The following is an 18948-nucleotide window of genomic DNA, read 5'->3' on the forward strand; positions in this document are numbered from 1 at the left end:
GGTTTAAAAGTTTGAAATTGAGACGAGGCAGAACATACATGATGATAGTTGGCCAGTTGAAAGCCGTCAATTCCCTTTGAATCGAAAGCACTCTGCAGAATTTAATGACTTCATTTAAGAGTGTCCCCATGGTTACAATAAATGTCTGGTTTAAACCCTACATGAAGATGTTACACACTACAGCACAACCTTATATATATATAAAATGGAGTGTATATGCTCATACTTATAATTACCTTTAAGAAGTATTTATCAGCAGGTATTAAATAAATCCATTCATTCATGTGTTGAGTGTTTTAACAGCCGAATGGAAGTCCGTTTTCCTCTCGTCTGGGTCGCTGACATTCTTACTGCTGTACCAAGGTCATGAACTCACAGCTTTTCTTGTTTTGAATGGATTTATAGAATACCTGCTAATTCCAACAGCACACCCCAATTACATATAATTGCACAGAACTGACCGAAGATGTGAAGTCACAAAACACCCTTGATTTCAATGTAGGTTGAAAACAAGATGCAGTTTAATCTCTTCTCTGACCTTTTTAAAAAGCGTTTACAACAAAACAGAAGGCACACAGTGTGCAGTCCCAAATAGATTGTTTTAACATTTTTCAAAACCTCGAAATGTTTTCTTTTAAGCTGGTGCTAATGCGTGAGCGATGTGAATGAACGATACCTTGTTTGGGTTTCTCTTCCCTCCAGTCGAAGCCTGGGTCAGCATTACTAGTTCATAATTCGCTAGTACTAAAAACAGTAGTATTGATTAGAAAGATCAGATGTTCCAACGCTGAAACGCTGGTCTGATTTTACAACTAAGGGCTTGATTGCATCAGCCTTGTATTTTTTAGATGTAACTGGACAGTTAAATCCAGCAGGGTTGTGATCAAATCAACTAAGACGTTTCTCTTTGGTAGCCCTGTATATCTGTTCAAATTGTTTGTAAGTTCAGGTAATTCATAGTTCAATTTATTTTTCTTGCTGGAGTTTGGAAGAGGGGAGGGTGCGGGCTCTGTGTGTTGTATAAAAGGCTGGTGATTTGAGCTGTTTGCTGAATGTAAAGTATTGTAGCCTGGATGAGACCCAGGCTTTCTTGCAAAAGTTTTAAAATGTAAACAGAAACGTTGATTAAAAGATTTATATGAAAGATTACTTTGTCAAGTCTCGCTTCTTCCTAATTAAAAAGACCTGGAATTGGACTAATGAAAATACAGTTCTAGTGTACACATTTATTACAACACCAAGATGTGTCCTTGTATATCTTTTATATACCTGCCTGCATTAAAACCTCAGGGTGTGAGAATTTCAATTCTGCTCAGTAATCAGTGATACAGAAACAGTAGGCACTTGTGTGAAAATGCTAGACCACTTTATGCTTTAAGTAGGCATCTTAAACAACTTCTAAAAAGTCTCCTGCAATTTACCATTTTGTGACGTAATTTTACTATTTTAAATGAATTGCACGTGTGGCCTATTACAGTCATCAGTGAAATTAGACAATTGCTAATTTGTTTTTGTTTTTTTGATACTTGTATGATTTTCAGTTCCAGTGGTTTGATTTCATATGCACAACAAATCTAAACCTGCTGAACTACAGAAGCAATGGGGTGCTCTAATACATGTGCACACTGCTGAACTACAGAAGCGAAGGGGGTGCTCTAATACATGTGCACACTGCTGAACTACAGAAGCAATGGGGTGCTCTAATACATGTGCACACTGCTGAACTACAGAAGCAATGGGGTGCTCTAATACATGTGCACACTGCTGAACTACAGAAGCAATGGGGTGCTCTAATACATGTGCACACTGCTGAACTACAGAAGCAATGGGGTGCTCTAATACATGTGCACACTGCTGTGTGCTGGTGGGTCTGCCAGTGCACACTATCATTTCTACAGACTGAACAAAGTTTGTTTAAAAACATCTTAATTGACATTTGTTTTTTTAATATAAAAGTTTTGGTATAATATAATGAGAAAATGGTATTTGAAGCTGGGGCAGAATGTTAAAAATAAGAAAATGGAACATACTGTTGGATAATACAAAATACAATTTAATTTACAAGGTTTTTTTTCCCCTTCCTTTACTAGCCCCTGAAAGCATCATTCATGTTGTTATACAGTTTGCAGAAATGTATAATAAAAGTGAGAATACCAAAAAAACCCAGCTGCAGACTTCATGACATGAAAAGCAGTGAGATCAGTAAGAAATGACCACTTCAATATTTCGGATCTTCCTTGAGAACCTTCTTAGCTCATTATGGGTTCTATAATGAAGTTACTGTCCATGTTTTCCAACCTACAGTCCTGACATGAATCCCACAATTACACAACTGCATCTTCACATAGTGCAACCCATAACCAGGAATCTGCTTCATTACATGCAGTGTCGCACCTCAATGAACAATATCCTTGCTGTTATTTATTGATCCAGAGACTCTGAAATGCAGAATCAATCACTACTGCTGTCCTCCAAACCAGCAACCTGCTGTCCAGTACGGGTAGGGCTGTATTTCTTTCACGATAGAAAACGGCATTCTTAAGAACAGGCATTTTAACATATTTCACCAGTAAACATAATATTTATTAAAGCAGAAAAAGATAGCGTTGTCACATTCAAAATGGATCACTTTCTCCAGAGTTATTATGCAGCAAACGTTTCTAAATGTTTAAATGCTTTCCTGAACAGTAAATGCAAACATTTTGTTTTCTCCATCGTTGAATTAGCAACCAAAATAAAAACATGACTACATGAAACCAATGCAGCGACAGAGCGATCTTTAGTGGAAATATTTCCGATCTTTGATGCAGCTGCTGTCTTTTTCGTTGAAGACATTTTAAGGAAATCGTGCTGCTCTCTGCAGCGTGTTCAATCGTTTACAAGAAGCGAACTGAACTGGCTGCCAGGTTCCTAATGCAGTTCAACATATACAGGTAGTGCGTCAACAAGGCAAACATTTTCTGTATTTATTTTGACGTGATACAAAATAGGCTAACTGAAACTTATTTAAGAAACGGGAATGTTCACAGGGAACTACATATTGCACAGCAATGGGTACATTTTACGGAAATCCGTCATCCCCAATAGGGCTGAGTTATAGCGAGTCCTCGAATACTCACAAACTCGAAATAAAATCGTTATTCGGAAACTTTGATCACTACTTAAAAAATAAAACATTTAATACATTACTTGGAGGCAAAATCCTATGCATTAGTAAAATAATTCTCTGGTTGCAACGCTGAACGGGCTGAGATTTCCTTGGTGGAGTTGTAAATTGAGTTCACAATGCTGATTGCTCCCCCCTCTCTACCCCGCTGGCTGGCTGTGTTACTCATCCATTTGCTGGACTAGCCTTCGAGGACTCTTCTCGCAATCTGACTTGCATGTAACAAAATATCAATTATCAAAGAGACGTTTGCAGTGCAGTGCGTGTCAATCTACAATCAACATGGCCTAACCGGGAACGAACCAGGTTTGTGAATCAGGGAATCACAAAGAAACAGTGAGGGAGCGCTGAGCTGCAAAGCTGTGGCATGCTGAAATGAACCGATCCTGGCTAAACCGCATCCACATGCCCCCGAGTGCAGATGCCCTGCAGTGATGGGTGCTTCTATAGCCTACATTGCCAAGCTGTGCGTTTATGGGGCCGTGCTTAATACTAAATATTGTGTGCGTGGTCCAACGTATACATCGCGAATGAACTCCATGATGACGGACGATACAGATCCGGCGCAAGGCTTGGAGAGGCGGTTTATATCCATAATAAATAACAGTGATAAAGAATTCAAACGCCAGCCTATCCCAGCCCTGCCATTGCCTAACTACATAGATGCTTGCGCTTTGTATGCAGTTTGAAGTAACAATTCTAGTCTGCTGCAGATCACGTTTTATTGACGTGCACGCCGTAGAGAAATTCAATCGCGGCATTTCAGAATGACGTGTAGGATTTGGGCGTCCAGGTAGAGTAAAATGTTTTGGGTCCATCTGTGTGGTGCCCTTGGAGAATGGCTGTAGAAAGAGCTAAGGTCCCTTGGTCTCAGACTCTCCTTTCTGTACCGGTTTCTCCTCCGGGTTCGAAGGAGTGATGTGGTTGCTGGTCTGATTCGATGCTAGAGTCTCCTTCAGCTGGTTAATGACCTGAACCAAATCGGCGTATTGTTGTTCCTAGAAAAAAAAGGGCAGTTTATATCAGAATTTACAGTTCTTTTTTGGTGAGGTTTTTTTAGGAGGGAGGCTGCTATCCTGCCTCCCTGCCCATGGCTTCCCTACAGCCAGCCTCTCCACCTATCTGCAAGCTCATGGGTTATGTAGCAGAGTCTGTCTGGACTCACCAGCATGTTCATTCTCTCCAGGGCAGCCGCTGCAGAGCTCAGCTTGTCCAGCTCCTCTCCCCGCTCCTCTTCAATCACGCTCAGCCTGCAACACAACAAGGCTTCCTTTCAGGGTGGGAACGGCAGTGAAAATATCAGTGAGCGATTGAGCAACTATCACGCTAATCACGAGCATCTTAAACCGGGCTTTAACTCCCTGCTGTAAACTTCCCGAATTCCCAAGTTCTTTCTGCTTTGCGCTTGTTAACTTTTTAAAATAAAGTCGGACCATTGCTTTTACAACCATAGAGGGGGACTGAAAAAGTTATAGTCCGATTCCAGGTTTAATTAAATGTCTTTTTACTCCCAGCCCCAGTGGAACAGAAATCCCCCTGCAGTGACTGACCCAAAATATTACAGCATTGTCAGTGATCCCCATTGTTCTCTTAACCAAAGATCTCCTTGCCTAATTTCAAAGACGAAAATAGAAGCGTCCATAGAAATATGTATCTGCAATAATCAAATAGTTTTAATAAGCAGATGCTTTTTAAAAAAATAAAACATTTGAGTCTGTGTTCTCCACCGCACCAGCTGCCCATGTGCAGACCAGGTTGCAATGACCCCCTTCTCACCTGAAGGTGGCACTGGCGAGCTGCTCATCCCTGGCCTCCAGCTGGCCTCTCAGCTCCTGCACCTGGCCCTGAAGCAGTGCATGCTGGTCCTGGCTCTGCGCGATGAAGTCCTCCAACCTTTTTGCCAGCTCCATTTCTCTGTCTGCTGCCAAGTCCAGATCCCTGCGCAGTTCGGACAGCTCCTGATCGTGCTGCAGGGTGAAGGGCAGATCAGTCAGCTTCTTATAGTGACACTGACACTAGGGTGTGCTGGTACTCGTAATTGCCTTTAAGAAGCATTTATCAGCAGGTATTAAAAGCTGTCCTTCCCTCACCTTTACAACTGAGCACTACTCAATGCCAACTGAGCGTCCTAAATAATAAGACAATTCACTGCCACTCTGTTGTAAAGGTGAGGGAAGGACAGCTTTTCCTGTTATTAAAATCAAAGGTAATTACCAGTCCGAGTCTCTGCTTCAGTGTGGCGCTCACCTTTTCCAGCGGGTGTAATCCCTCATTCTCTTTCTTGTCTGCCAGGGATTCGGGAGACGGTTTTATCCAGGGAACGGTCTTGGACAGCTGTTTCATCCCAGCCTGGTCCTTTAGAAAAAAAAACAAGCAAAAGACATTCTTATCATCCCACCCAGGCAGCACCTTGCAGACGCATTCGCTAATTCATTTTAGTTGCACTCTTAGTAAATCATCCCACTGTGATCGAATTAGATGTGATGCAGTAAAGCTACTTTTGAAGTCTGTTTTGAAACCGTAGAGTTAGGTGGCGCAGACAGGAAGTGGGCTGACTCCCCAGACTCTCAATTTCCTCCCTTTCCTTTAAGAAAGCCTGTTGACTCAATAGATTCAATTCTTTTAGGCTGTCTGCATATGACATGCCTTTGAAACTAGGAATAATTCTGGTCGCTCTTCTTTACACTCTTTCTAGAGCAGCAATATCCTTTTTGTAGCGAGGTGACCAGAACTGAACACAGTATTTTAGATGAGGTCTTACTAATGCATTGTACAGTTTTAACATTACTTCCCTTGATTTAAATTCAACACTTTTCACAATATATCCAAGCATCTTGTTGGCCTTTTTTATAGCTTCCCCATATTGTCTAGATGCACTTTCAACTAAAACCTAAATTTTCAGACCACTTTCCCCAACCCCAACCCTGTACCATCCTGTCTTCTCTGACAGCTCCAGTCACAGCTGCAATAATTCACGAGAACAGCGTAACAGCCAGGAAACATTGATCACATTCACTAGCTTCATACCGGAAGAATTTACAGAAAAGATATTTGTTCCTGGGTGAACAAAAATTCGGGGGAACCAATATTTGTTCACACCGGACTGGGTGTACATGGGGTGCACCTGAGTTTGGCTGTGTATACAGACCACCCAAGTGATTCACGGGACAGACCCACAAATTGACATTCAAACTGCAGACTTGCGGCAGTCATCGTACAAGCCTGCAAAATCAACCTTATACGTGAGATTCAATTTAAGGTCAATCATGATTCTTGGCTGTGCACACGATCGCCAAAAAGCAGATCATATATACAGTACAACCTCAGGAAATTCGTTTTCAATGGTTTTAATAAATGTGTTCACCTGCTATCTACACCCTCGAGCTGAAGAATAATACAAGGATGCTTCACAGTAATGCAACGCTCATATTGGTTCTAAAGTCTTTAAAACAGTCCTACAAATGGAAAAAGGCTAGACTGATGTTACCACTGAAATCGTAACTGTTGCAAAAACACAGATTTAAGCATCCAGGAAAGCCTGGGTTAACGCAGTGCTTGTTTTTAAACACAATGCATTCATGCAGCTTGCTCGGTCACTCAGCCTCCTTTGGCTTACAAAAGCAATTTTGGCTTCTTCATGACCAGCACGGTGCTTACAGGAGCGCCTGTCTGGTTGCATTGCACGCATTGGTTGAGTGATTGCATTGAAAGTGGGGGTTTTCTCCTGTATATATATACAATCGTGATGCTTGATAGCTCACCTTAAATGACCTGCCAGTAGTCACAGCGTAGCATGACAATGTAAACAAGACAAAGTGTACCTGAGTTTGGCGGTCCTGCCTGCTGGCTGGGTAGGAGATGTCAAGCTGGGGGGTCATCGGATAGGGGGGCAGCTCCTCCGTGCTGGCCTGGCGCACGGGGAGGCCCTTGTGGGTCTTGTTCCTGGCCGGCACACTCTGGGTGCGCTGCACTGCCCTGCGCTCCTTGCCCAGCGCTCTGTACTTGTCCTCGCAGTAGATCTGCTGCATGGAGTTGTTCACCGGGCTGTACTTCAGCAGGTCTTTGGGAGGCACGTATACTGGCTTGCTCCGCTCAACAAGCATGCTGTCACGGGAGGGCAGTCATAAAAGCGTTACGGGACATTGTCATTTTTGTGTTGTGTGATGCATTGCTGATGCATTGCCGGTGAGATGATATGAGGTTAACAGTTCTAAAACTGCAAATGCAGACGAGACCGGCTCTTTTGCATACCGGTTAAGACACTTGCTTGCGGTGTGCGGGGTACCCAGCATCCACCCTTGTTGCAAACGCACCTACTAAAGTAACCACACCAGAAATAAACAGCTAAGTCTTTGATTTCAGGGGCTTGAATGAAGTATTAAGCAGTTTCCTGTTCGTTTTAGATGTTTAGTTTGGTGCTCATGATTTGGAGTAAGCAGCTTTGAGAATGTAACCCTTTGTGTCTTCATTGAAGCTCTTCTAGTGGAAATGTTTCTCATTGAACTTTTCATGTTTTTTGCATTTCTAAATATAGCGCCACTGAGCGTTCATCCGTCATGGGTGAAACAACAAGAGTCACACGCCTTTGCTTTCAAAGTTACTGAGTTTAAAATTCTGCCTTCCTAATGATTTTATTCTTACCATTGTTGTTTGCTGGTAAAATAGAGAGCCTGTTTTCTGATTCAGAGCAATGATTCGAGCAGAAGAGGAGGTGGCGAAGGAAAGATGGAAAAGGGAGCGGATGGAAAATAATTTGGTTGGAAACGTTTCTGGTCTAGTGGTGTTGTTTTGTGAATTCTGAATGGGCTGTCTGTTATTGATTGCAGTGTTTGATTGTAAATATATATAGTTGTAGTTACTATGGACTCAGAAGTTGTTTTCAAACACACTTTCCCTTCACACAGGCATGCTAAATACACCAGCATGTTGGAAAGTTGGCTTTTTTGAGCAAAAAAAAAAAAAGTTTGCATTGTAAAGAACAGCATGTTAAAAAAGCATGGTTAAAAAAAGCATTGTAAAGAACAGCATGGTAAAAAAGCATGGTTAAAAAGCATTGTAAAGAACAGCATGGTAAAGGCTTGGTAAAGCATATTAATAAACATGGCAAGCCAGGGTAACTACGGTACATGCATAGTATAAAAAAAAAACTGCAAAAACACAGCAACGTTTCCAAGGGCCCCCCCTCATTCCCCCCATGGGACTGTACCTGCTGATACTGATTCTCGGAGCACTGCTCCCCAGCGACTCTGTGATCCTGTTCAGGATGGAAGGGAGGGGGTGCAGCTTGTCAATGGCGGGCTGCAGAATCAACAGCACATGGGTGAAACAACAAGAGTCACACGCCTTTGCTTTCAAAGTTACTGAGTTTAAAATTCTGCCTTCCTAATGATTTTATTCTTACCATTGTTGTTTGCTGGTAAAATAGAGAGCCTGTTTTCTGATTCAGAGCAATGATTCGAGCAGAAGAGGAGGTGGCGAAGGAAAGATGGAAAAGGGAGCGGATGGAAAATAATTTGGTTGGAAACGTTTCTGGTCTAGTGGTGTTGTTTTGTGAATTCTGAATGGGCTGTCTGTTATTGATTGCAGTGTTTGATTGTAAATATATATAGTTGTAGTTACTATGGACTCATTGTTGTTTTGAGACTCTGCTGTCTCTCTTCGCACTGACCTGGTCTATACACACTATGAATGAGCAAACAAAAAAAAAAAAAAAGTTTGCATTGTAAAGAACAGCATGTTAAAAAAGCATGTGTGAGACTCTGCTGTCTCTCTACAGCACTGACCTGGTCTATAGCACACTATGAATATTGCTGTGTGAGACTCTGCTGTCTCTCTACGCACTGAAAAACTCTATACACACTATGAACGTTTCTGTGTGCCCCTCTGCTGTCTCTCCATGGGACTGTACCTGCTGATCTGATTCTCGGAGCACTGCTCCCCAGCGACTCTGTGATCCTGTTCAGGATGGAAGGGAGGGGGTGCAGCTTGTCAATGGCGGGCTGCAGAATCAACAGCACACGAGTAAGTAGAGGCGTGATTAACACCTTACTGATTCTCTGTCAGCCTGCTTTACCTGGGCACTGTAGCAACATGCTTATTAACTGCTTGAGCGATGAATAAAAGAGGTTTATCATTGTCCTGTCTCTCTACGCACTGACCTGGTCTATACACACTATGAATATTGCTGTGTGAGACTCTGCTGTCTCTCTACGCACTGACCTGGTCTATACACACTATGAATATTGCTGTGTGAGACTCTGCTGTCTCTCTACTCACTGACCTGGTCTATACACACTATGAATATTGCTGTGTGAGACTCTGCTGTCTCTCTACGCACTGACCTGGTCTATACACACTATGAATATTGCTGTGTGAGACTCTGCTGTCTCTCTACGCACTGACCTGGTCTATACACACTATGAATATTGCTGTGTGAGACTCTGCTGTCTCTCTACGCACTGACCTGGTCTATACACACTATGAATATTGCTGTGTGAGACTCTGCTGTCTCTCTACGCACTGACCTGGTCTATACACACTATGAATATTGCTGTGTGAGACTCTGCTGTCTCTCTACGCACTGACCTGGTCTATACACACTATGAATATTGCTGTGTGAGACTCTGCTGTCTCTCTACGCACTGACCTGGTCTATACACACTATGAATATTGCTGTGTGAGACTCTGCTGTCTCTCTACGCACTGACCTGGTCTATACACACTATGAATATTGCTGTGTGAGACTCTGCTGTCTCTCTACGCACTGACCTGGTCTATACACACTATGAATATTGCTGTGTGAGACTCTGCTGTCTCTCTACGCACTGACCTGGTCTATACACACTATGAATATTGCTGTGTGAGACTCTGCTGTCTCTCTACGCACTGACCTGGTCTATACACACTATGAATATTGCTGTGTGAGACTCTGCTGTCTCTCTACGCACTGACCTGGTCTATACACACTATGAATATTGCTGTGTGAGACTCTGCTGTCTCTCTACGCACTGACCTGGTCTATACACACTATGAATATTGCTGTGTGAGACTCTGCTGTCTCTCTACGCACTGACCTGGTCTATACACACTATGAATATTGCTGTGTGAGACTCTGCTGTCTCTCTACGCACTGACCTGGTCTATACACACTATGAATATTGCTGTGTGAGACTCTGCTGTCTCTCTACGCACTGACCTGGTCTATACACACTATGAATATTGCTGTGTGAGACTCTGCTGAGACTCTGCTGTCTCTCTACGCACTGACCTGGTCTATACACACTATGAATATTGCTGTGTGAGACTCTGCTGTCTCTCTACGCACTGACCTGGTCTATACACACTATGAATATTGCTGTGTGAGACTCTGCTGTCTCTCTACGCACTGACCTGGTCTATACACACTATGAATATTGCTGTGTGAGACTCTGCTGTCTCTCTACGCACTGACCTGGTCTATACACACTATGAATATTGCTGTGTGAGACTCTGCTGTCTCTCTACGCACTGACCTGGTCTATACACACTATGAATATTGCTGTGTGAGACTCTGCTGTCTCTCTACGCACTGACCTGGTCTATACACACTATGAATATTGCTGTGTGAGACTCTGCTGTCTCTCTACGCACTGACCTGGTCTATACACACTATGAATATTGCTGTGTGAGACTCTGCTGTCTCTCTACGCACTGACCTGGTCTATACACACTATGAATATTGCTGTGTGAGACTCTGCTGTCTCTCTACGCTCTGACCTGGTCTATACACACTCTGAATAAGTGCTATTGGCATCGGCAGGGCGTTTAGCTGGGCATGGACACTCTGAGTCGACTGACCTGGTCTATAGGTGCTATGATGGCACACAGCAGCTCATGCAGAACGGACAGTTGCAGTGGCAGGTCCACGTAGCCGTCGAAGCGAGACATGTGGACCTCGCTGTCCGGGTTCGAGACATCCTGCAGGAAAGCACGCATCTGATCCCAGTGCTGCTCCAGGAACTCATTCATGAACAGCATGTATTCCTCCTTATCCCCGAAGCTGGAGGGCGAGACAGACAGACACACAGTATTGACATTGCAGACCGTCAGCAACACATGTACAATTAACAAAAGGCAAAAGCTATAGAAGGGCATGACAGTTCTATCTCGCTTTGAATCTGATAAGAGATTCGATCAGCTGTGCAAAAAATAGCTAAGAAGAGGGTTTCTGGAAGCAGCTGATGCTGACACGAGAACCTTCCTGTCGGCTCCCAAAAATTATAGCAAGAAGAAAATCTTTAGGTCCAGATCAAATCCTTCAAGGGACGTTGTGAGCGTGTGCAGCTATTCTGCATCCCTGCTTGGTGCCTGCTTCAGAATTTGAAGTGCAATAACCAGGAAAGTGCATTGAAAGCATGGCTTGCAAACAGATTAACCCAGTGTAGTACCAGAGACGTGTGTTTCTATCAAAACTGCACTTCTGGAGATCTATTGAGCAAATGGAAGAGCCCTCATACAAGAATTCTATAGTAAAAACACAGCAAAGTATAATAAAGCACGGTGAAAGCATGGTAAAGCAAAGGCGAGCATTGTAAAGAATAAACTTTGAGAACTATATCTAATATGACCTAGGATGACTTTGCAAGCACACATGCACATATCTTCTCAAGGTTTAGGTTAATGTTTGCATCTGGGGGGGAGGGGGTGTTTGACTGACACCACTATGCATATTCTGATTCTATAGAATTGTTCCATAAATGATAATGAGAATAATATAATAATCCGGACTGTGCTCAGTCTGTACTGAAATAACTACCATACTTCATGAAGGGCCATGTTATAAATGCACAGAATACCATGTGCTGTAATCAGATCTGAAACACTGAGAACATTCAAATAGATTCCATCCGAATAAATCCGATCCCCTGATAGGGGCTAGTGGCGTGTCAGGGAGAGACAAGCCTTGATGGGCTGTACAGCCTCTTCTCATTCCTAAACTCTTCTTATGTTCTTACGGTGTATCCCCTATGAAAGCACGCTCTCGACTTGATTAGAGGGAGCCACCAAACACTTAGAAACATATTATAAGCCATTACATCCAAATGAAAAACAGGCAAGACGTGCTATTGGCTGGTTCCAGCCGGGTGGGGTTCGTGCAGCATTGCACGCTGACTCACAGGGTGAAGTTGGCCAGGTTCTGGATGACCTTGGCGGTGAGGGTGAGGGTCCGGGCCGTCCCGTCGGGGGGGTACTGCTGCGTCAGGCCGAAGAGGCTGGGGCTCATGATGGCGGGACACAGGAAGCGCAGGAAGAGCGAGGCGCAGATGAGCCGCGTGCCGATGTCGCGTTTCTCCCGGATGGAGCATTCCTCCTGCCAGCACGAGAAGATCTCGTTCAGCTCCCCCGGAAATGAGCTGCAGGGAGGAGGGGAGAGAGAGAGAGAGACAGAGAGAGAGGATTTTAAAAAGAATCATATAGAGGGGTGGCTAAGCATTGGATCAGATGTGACTCAGAATTGGGCTCTACAGGGTTAACTCACACAGCTTGCAGCCCCTCGGCCTGTCCTCACCTGTAGGCCTCTGTAATCCTCTGGAAAGCCTCCTCGCAGCCGCTGCGCAGGTTCTGTTGCTGTTCCTGCAGCTCGCTGGGGGAGCACTTCTGCGGGTCCACCTCACAGCTCACCGACGACTGGTACAGACCGGCGATGAAGTCCCCTGTGCAGGGAGAGGAGATGATACAGTCTAGTACTTCATTACACATCCACACCCACACACACGCACACAGACAGGAACAGAGGCTGACAGACACCCACATAAACGCACACAGGACAAGACCAGAAACACACACACACACACACATCAAGACAGACTGAGACACACACAGACACACCAAGACAGGCAGAGACTCACTCACACACAAAAAGACAGAATCAAAAGCAGACACACACACACAAACACAGAGAGGCAGAGAGGCTGACAGACAAACACGCACGCAAAATTCATAGAGACACACAAATACAGACAGGCAGAACCAACCCCCCCCCCCCCCACACACACACACACAGACAGACAGGCAGAGATGCTGACAGACACCTGCATTCACTCACACCAAACAGACAGACAGACACACTCAGACTTTCACACAATCCCAGACATAGAAGTGTTGTACCCGGACAGCGTGTTTACCGAGTGTATCGATCAGGTACTTCTGCCCCACCAGCTTCATGTACTCGTCGATAGCCTTGGTGACCAGCGTGTTCTCTCTGAAGATCAGGGACTCCTTCTCACCAAACCGATCCACCTCCGCGATGCCCAGGTCCTTCAGGAAATCCTGAGGGGGGGGTGGGGGGGGGGAGTGAAGAGGATGAACTAGGGCCGAGGCCATACTGACTATTCTTTGTCATCAGTACAGCGATAATAATGTCCGGATGAGAGGAAAAATCTCTTCCAAAGGCTTTTATCCCTTTTACGGTGCAAGGGTGTCCCACAAATAAAAATGCAAACTTTTTTTATTTTTAGCAAAGAGAGGCACGAAACAGGGTTTGCAATGTACTGACAGGCTGGCTCTGGTCATCCAAATGGTCATTTTCCTAATTCTTATACCTGAGTCGCTCTCAAATGTATTTTACGAAGAAACCCTTTGAACTAAACAAGCGCTCAATCCCTAGTGTACCAGAAGGGGTTAAAACACTCAGTGTGGATCTTAACGGCCATTGAGCGGGGCTCTGTTGTAAAGGTGAGGGAAGGACAGCTGTTCTCGCTTTCAAATCAACACGTTAATGAATGGATTTATTTAATACCTGCCGATAAATATTCCTGAAAGGCAGCTATGAGTATCAGCACACTGCTAGGACGAACCAGCCAGGTAACTAACTACCCACGATTTCATCTTCATATCATTTTGTTTAACATTACCGTCTACCTGTGATTGGGTGTTAAAGAGCTCTAGTTGTACCTTGGCTTTGCCAATGCTCTGTAGCACATGCACCAGAGCGCAGGCCAGCTCCTCCTTCTCCTTGACCGAGATGACTGGCTCCAGCCCCGCGCAGAGCTCCATGTAGTTGAAGGTGATGTACTCTGCAAACTCCTTGTACTGCTCGATGGGCAGGACCTTGACGTTCTGGTAGCGGGCCTTGATCCTGATAGACGCCACCGCCGCCCCTCCCTCCCTGCTCCTCTCCTTGCCGGAGTGCCCGGCGACGGGGTACCAGCGCTCCACGAACTGCCTCCCGGTGAGCTCGGGGAGAGAGATGGAGACGCTCCCCAGGGGAGTGTTGTCCTCCTTGGACTTCTTCTTGCTCTCCTCATCCCGGAAGAGGTGTAGGGTGAGCTGGGAGACGGGGGGCAGGTTGTCCAGCTCGAACAGCTCCCCCCAGAAGAGGTTGCCCGTAGTGTTGGTCTTGCTGGTGGTCCTGGCGTAGAGGCTTCCGTCCAGGTGCAGCTCCCAGAAGTACCTCTTCTTGGGGGCCAGGTCCTTGGCGTCATTCACCCAGAAGCTGAGCATATTCTCTGTGCGCTCGCAGTTATCCTGCACGGGAATGCAAAGGGTTTACCAAAGGCAACCAACATGCAGTACCGTGCTCGATCAGAAGGTAAAGCAGACCCCTCAGCTGCGTACTGATGCAAGTTTCTCTGTTACACTGATGAAGGCACTGACCTGAACGTTTCTAAGCTCGATTTGATCGACTTATAACTCATCTGAGGATTTATTTTACAGCACAAAACACAATTCAGCTGCATTTTTTATTGGGATTTCTGCGATTGGTTGGTTGATGAATTCCAGGCTGATTCCCCTGTCCTGTCAGGGTTATTTTGATCAACTCAACCCTTAAGTTTCTTCTTAAGTTTTACCTTACTAGAGAAAGTACCACAAGCCTTTGCCATGCTTATTCTTAATCATCTATGCTAACTATGCCAACACTTGAGGAATACTAAAACAAACTTAAAAATGAAATAACAAACGTCTTTCTCAATGTCTTCATATATGATATTATTGTTTCTAATTCAATGATTATTTTTCCTTGCTTTTGTCTTGTCTGCTGGCTGCAGCTGGATACAGTCCGATGGCCTGCAGGTAATATAATTAATAGAATTGTTTTTCTATTTCATTTTCGTTCCTGATTCACTGGCGTGCTTGTTACCTTGTTGGGCTGAGCTGCTCTCCGCAGGTTCTCAATCCAGCGGTCTCGCTCCGCTGCAGACGTGCACCCGAAACATCGGCTCCCCTCCGCGTTGATCACCTGGGGGCACAAGAGCCACAGTCAACGAGGGCAGGATCAGGGCTGCGGGCATCATCTGCAAGCCACTGGGACTGACTTCAGAGAGCTCATTTGGTGTAGAGAAGTTAACTCTACTCAGGGATCGGGGTCAATTCCTGCTTTTCAATTCCAATTTCAATTCCCACTCCTCTGAAAGATCTGGAAGATGAATAAACATTTTAGAGTCGTAATAATTGTTCAACTGCTTTCATTTGAAGCCAGTTTGTGTTGCCGAACAGCGACTTCAATTTAGAAATCTGTTTCCACTGCAAGAAGCTCATTCCAACAGAATTCTGTTAATTGGAGGTGTTGATAAGGGAATTGGAATTAGGAATTGGAATTGGAATTAAGAAGTGGAATGGGAATTGAATTAATTTCCATGCAAAACACGGGACACACAGGTGACTTTGGACTTCTTGTGTGAGGTCCGGTAGCAGATGGGATTGTAGAACCTTGACTGCTGATGGAACCAGCTGCAGCCCCAGTTTGATACTGGGAGCGAGACAAGGCTGAGTGCCGGTAAACTGGTGACCAGCAGGAGTTGGGAATTGAGATATTAGTGGATCCTCAGCAGGAGTTGTAAAGAATCTTAGATCTCAGACTGTTCTACGTTTTTCAGTTCCTGGTGTTCATACAGAATTTGGAAATAACCCATTTGGTTTTCTAGCTCCAGTCTGCAATAAACTTCAGGAAGTACTGAAGCTTACTGTCTTGAGACCTTTAAAGGAGTTCAAACAAAATAGTGGCACCTATGCAGGAGAGATGTGTTGTCGTTTTGCCGGCGCTCTTGTAATTCAATGAACTTGTGTTTGCAGCCGCCTGGGCGCACGATTACCTCGAAGCAGTACTTCTCCCCCAGGATGCTGCTGTGGAGCGGGCGAATGACAATGTTTTTGTCGTTGCTCAGATCGAGGCTTTCCGCCATGCCAGCGGGCATCGTCAGGGACTCCCGCGAGCCGAGGAAACTCGCCTGCCTGTGATGGGACAATAGGAACGAAAAACCTTGTCAGCACTTCTCAGAGTCAGGAGATGTTTCTGGAGTGTGAGGTAACAGCAATGTAGTGTATTGTTTTATGCATGGCTTGACAGTCAAGGAGGGCTCTCACCTCACGTTGTCTAAGGAGCCGTTGACATCGTTCAGTTGGCTGCTGCTCCTGGCAAGAGGACCCTGCTTGAACCTCCTTATTATCATCCCCTAAACCGGAAATGAAGACAACCTGTCAACCACAAAACTAGCAAAATAAACCTGACCGAACTGAATTTGAATTACGGTGCCCCTGTCAGGTTTAGGAATCAAGGTAAAGATGGAATTAACTCTGTTACTCTATAAGGACCCAGACCATGTTTAAAATACCCACATTACATTCTACCGTGAACATTATTGTTTAGATGCAATGCGTGCCACTAGTGTTGGTAATCTGAACCCATGGAGAGATCGCCTCAAACGCTACACAGATGGTCTGGAGGTATTGGGAGCTTCTCTGTCTGTGTCTCCTCTATGCCTGCTATTTATACTCTAGTAGGTTCAGAGCATGTGTGACTACTGTTTCTTTCTGTTATCTTACTAATTAGAATAGAAATTCGTTTCTAAAGTGTTTCCATACAGTGTTGCACACTCTTTATCACTTCAATCATTTTTAAGTTATCTTAGCAACTTTACTTATGCCAAAGTTGCCTCCAGCAAACCCATTCTCTTTCTTATGATTACCAAATCATTTTCTACTCCACACCCCTACGGCTGTCCTCGTAGTGGCTTATGAAAAGTACCAAGACAACAACAGCAAAACTTGTGTTTTTGCATTTTAAAATTCAATTATAGTTGTTTACTTATTTATTTATTTATTATTTGGAAGTGTTTTAAAGTTGAAATTCGAAAGAATTTAGTTTGTTTTTTTAAGTCTGTAAAGATGGATCAAATAAAGATTAGCATCTGTAAAACTTTTCGAAACTGGGAGGGATACTTAAAAAAAAATTGGTAGGGGGGTTTTTGAGCATGTTAAATAAATGAGATTTTGAACTTCAACCTGAACTCTAAGAGAGTTTGTTTTGCCCTCTCACGTTTTTATCATTTAAGCCTTAAAGCAATACATGGATTTTAGAACACTATTAAATAATATCTCAACAGGAAGTATGATGTTTTGAAAATAAGCTTTATCAGGAAATAGTGGCTTACCTTGACCCCTCCCTCAGACTGGCCCTTTAACTTCTGACCCAAAGGCGGCGCATTTTCAGAGGGACCCTCTGGAAACAAAAGGAGATTTTTAAACTTTTTCAAACTTTGAAACAAAGCCTGTTTAGATCGTTCCTTGTGAGCTGCCCAGTGTAAACCTGTTAAATGACCTGTCTGTGTATCCGAATGGAAACCAGTAGCTTTCACACACATTCTGTAATTCCCAGTAACTGCTTACAGTCTTGAACTGGAAACGGATTCAAAACACTGACACAACTATGAATCATCTTGTACATATTACATCACTCGTTACATCACACATTACATCACACATTACATCACTCACATCAATGCTCTTACCAAATTCCAAGAATCACAGCACCAAGAAACTAGGAAGGGATGGTCAGAATATCTTGAGATCTATGAAAGCATGCAGCTGTGATCTGCTTGTCTTGATTGTACTGATGAACAAGACATTTCAGACATTTCCTGCTTGTTTATACCTGTGCTACAGGACCAGCGTGCTTTTTTATACCTGCGCTACAGAACCAGCGTGTTTAGTTTGGACTACAGCACTGTTTTAATGTACTGTGAATCCTGAAACCACACTTGAGTGCAAGTCTCAAACATTGCATTTTATTTGTTGTATGTGGTTGCGATCATGGGGGAAAAACAATGATATGAAATATATTTTAAATATATCAATCTGTCTATGTTTGTATCTGTCTATAGCCCTCTAAACTGGAAAAAAGAAATCCTGGTATCAGTGTGTTTACAGTTCTTCAATTACTTTTCTTCTTCATTATATATATTCATTTTACCATCAGGCAATAATAGAATTGCATGCTCAGATTTATTTATCTCTGGTTAAACTACACTTTTCTAAGCAGGGGTGGAAAATGAGACTCCGATAGCTGAGCCGTTTGAATCCAGTCCAGGTTTTACATTCTGTGTGCTTAACTACACACAGCTGAGTGTCATCCTGCAAACCAGACCGGTTCAGGCCAGCCCCATCCAGCCCACAGTCAAGTGGGAATTTCAGTTTTCAATCAATAATCAGTGATACAGAAACAACAGGCACACATGAGTGAAAATGTTAGACCACTTTATGCTTTAATCAGGCATCTTAAACAACTTCTAAAAAGTCTCATGCATTTTACCATGTGTGGCTCTGCATTTAATGTTCTCTTATTATTTAAATGAATTGCATGTGTGGCCAATTAAAGTCATCAATTAAATTAGACACTCACTAATTTGCTTATGTCATATGCTCCAGAAATCCAAACAGCAGAAGCAATGGGGTGTTCTAATACATGTGCACACTGCTGTAAGCTAGGGGTTTTAATCGATTCATGAATAACTGATTAATCACACCTG

General features: G+C 43.8%; 1 protein-coding gene across 1 annotated transcript; it reads right to left on the bottom strand.

The window, feature by feature from the left end:
- Positions 1-2764: 2764 nt before the first annotated feature.
- LOC121309107 (ras GTPase-activating protein nGAP-like) lies at positions 2765-18685 on the bottom strand. The gene is made up of 15 exons (XM_041241989.1): positions 17575-18685; positions 16508-16596; positions 16237-16375; positions 15285-15383; positions 14099-14671; positions 13330-13474; positions 12714-12858; positions 12322-12558; positions 11003-11204; positions 8373-8464; positions 6988-7270; positions 5414-5521; positions 4943-5133; positions 4332-4416; positions 2765-4164 (listed from the first exon to the last, which is right to left on the bottom strand). The coding sequence occupies exons 1-15, from the start codon at positions 17782-17784 to the stop codon at positions 4021-4023; spliced, it is 2742 nt and encodes a 913-aa protein (XP_041097923.1). The 5' UTR covers positions 17785-18685; the 3' UTR covers positions 2765-4020.
- Between the last annotated feature and the right edge of the window lie 263 nt (positions 18686-18948).

This window comes from Polyodon spathula, unplaced genomic scaffold, assembly GCF_017654505.1.
Source record: "Polyodon spathula isolate WHYD16114869_AA unplaced genomic scaffold, ASM1765450v1 scaffolds_873, whole genome shotgun sequence".
NCBI classification, from domain to species: Eukaryota; Metazoa; Chordata; class Actinopteri; order Acipenseriformes; family Polyodontidae; genus Polyodon; species Polyodon spathula.

Bases quoted from the DNA above. Each gene is read 5' to 3' on its own strand.
- LOC121309107 (XM_041241989.1), bottom strand. From the start codon at position 17,784: ATGTGTGTGAAAGCTACTGGTTTCCATTCGGATACACAGACAGGTCAT. The intron at 8,465-11,002 runs GTCAGTCGACTC...TTGATTCTGCAG, and splicing joins TCATAGCACCTATAGACCAG to CCCGCCATTGACAAGCTGCA. The intron at 5,522-6,987 runs GTACACTTTGTC...TTTTTTCTAAAG, and splicing joins GGCAGGACCGCCAAACTCAG to GACCAGGCTGGGATGAAACA.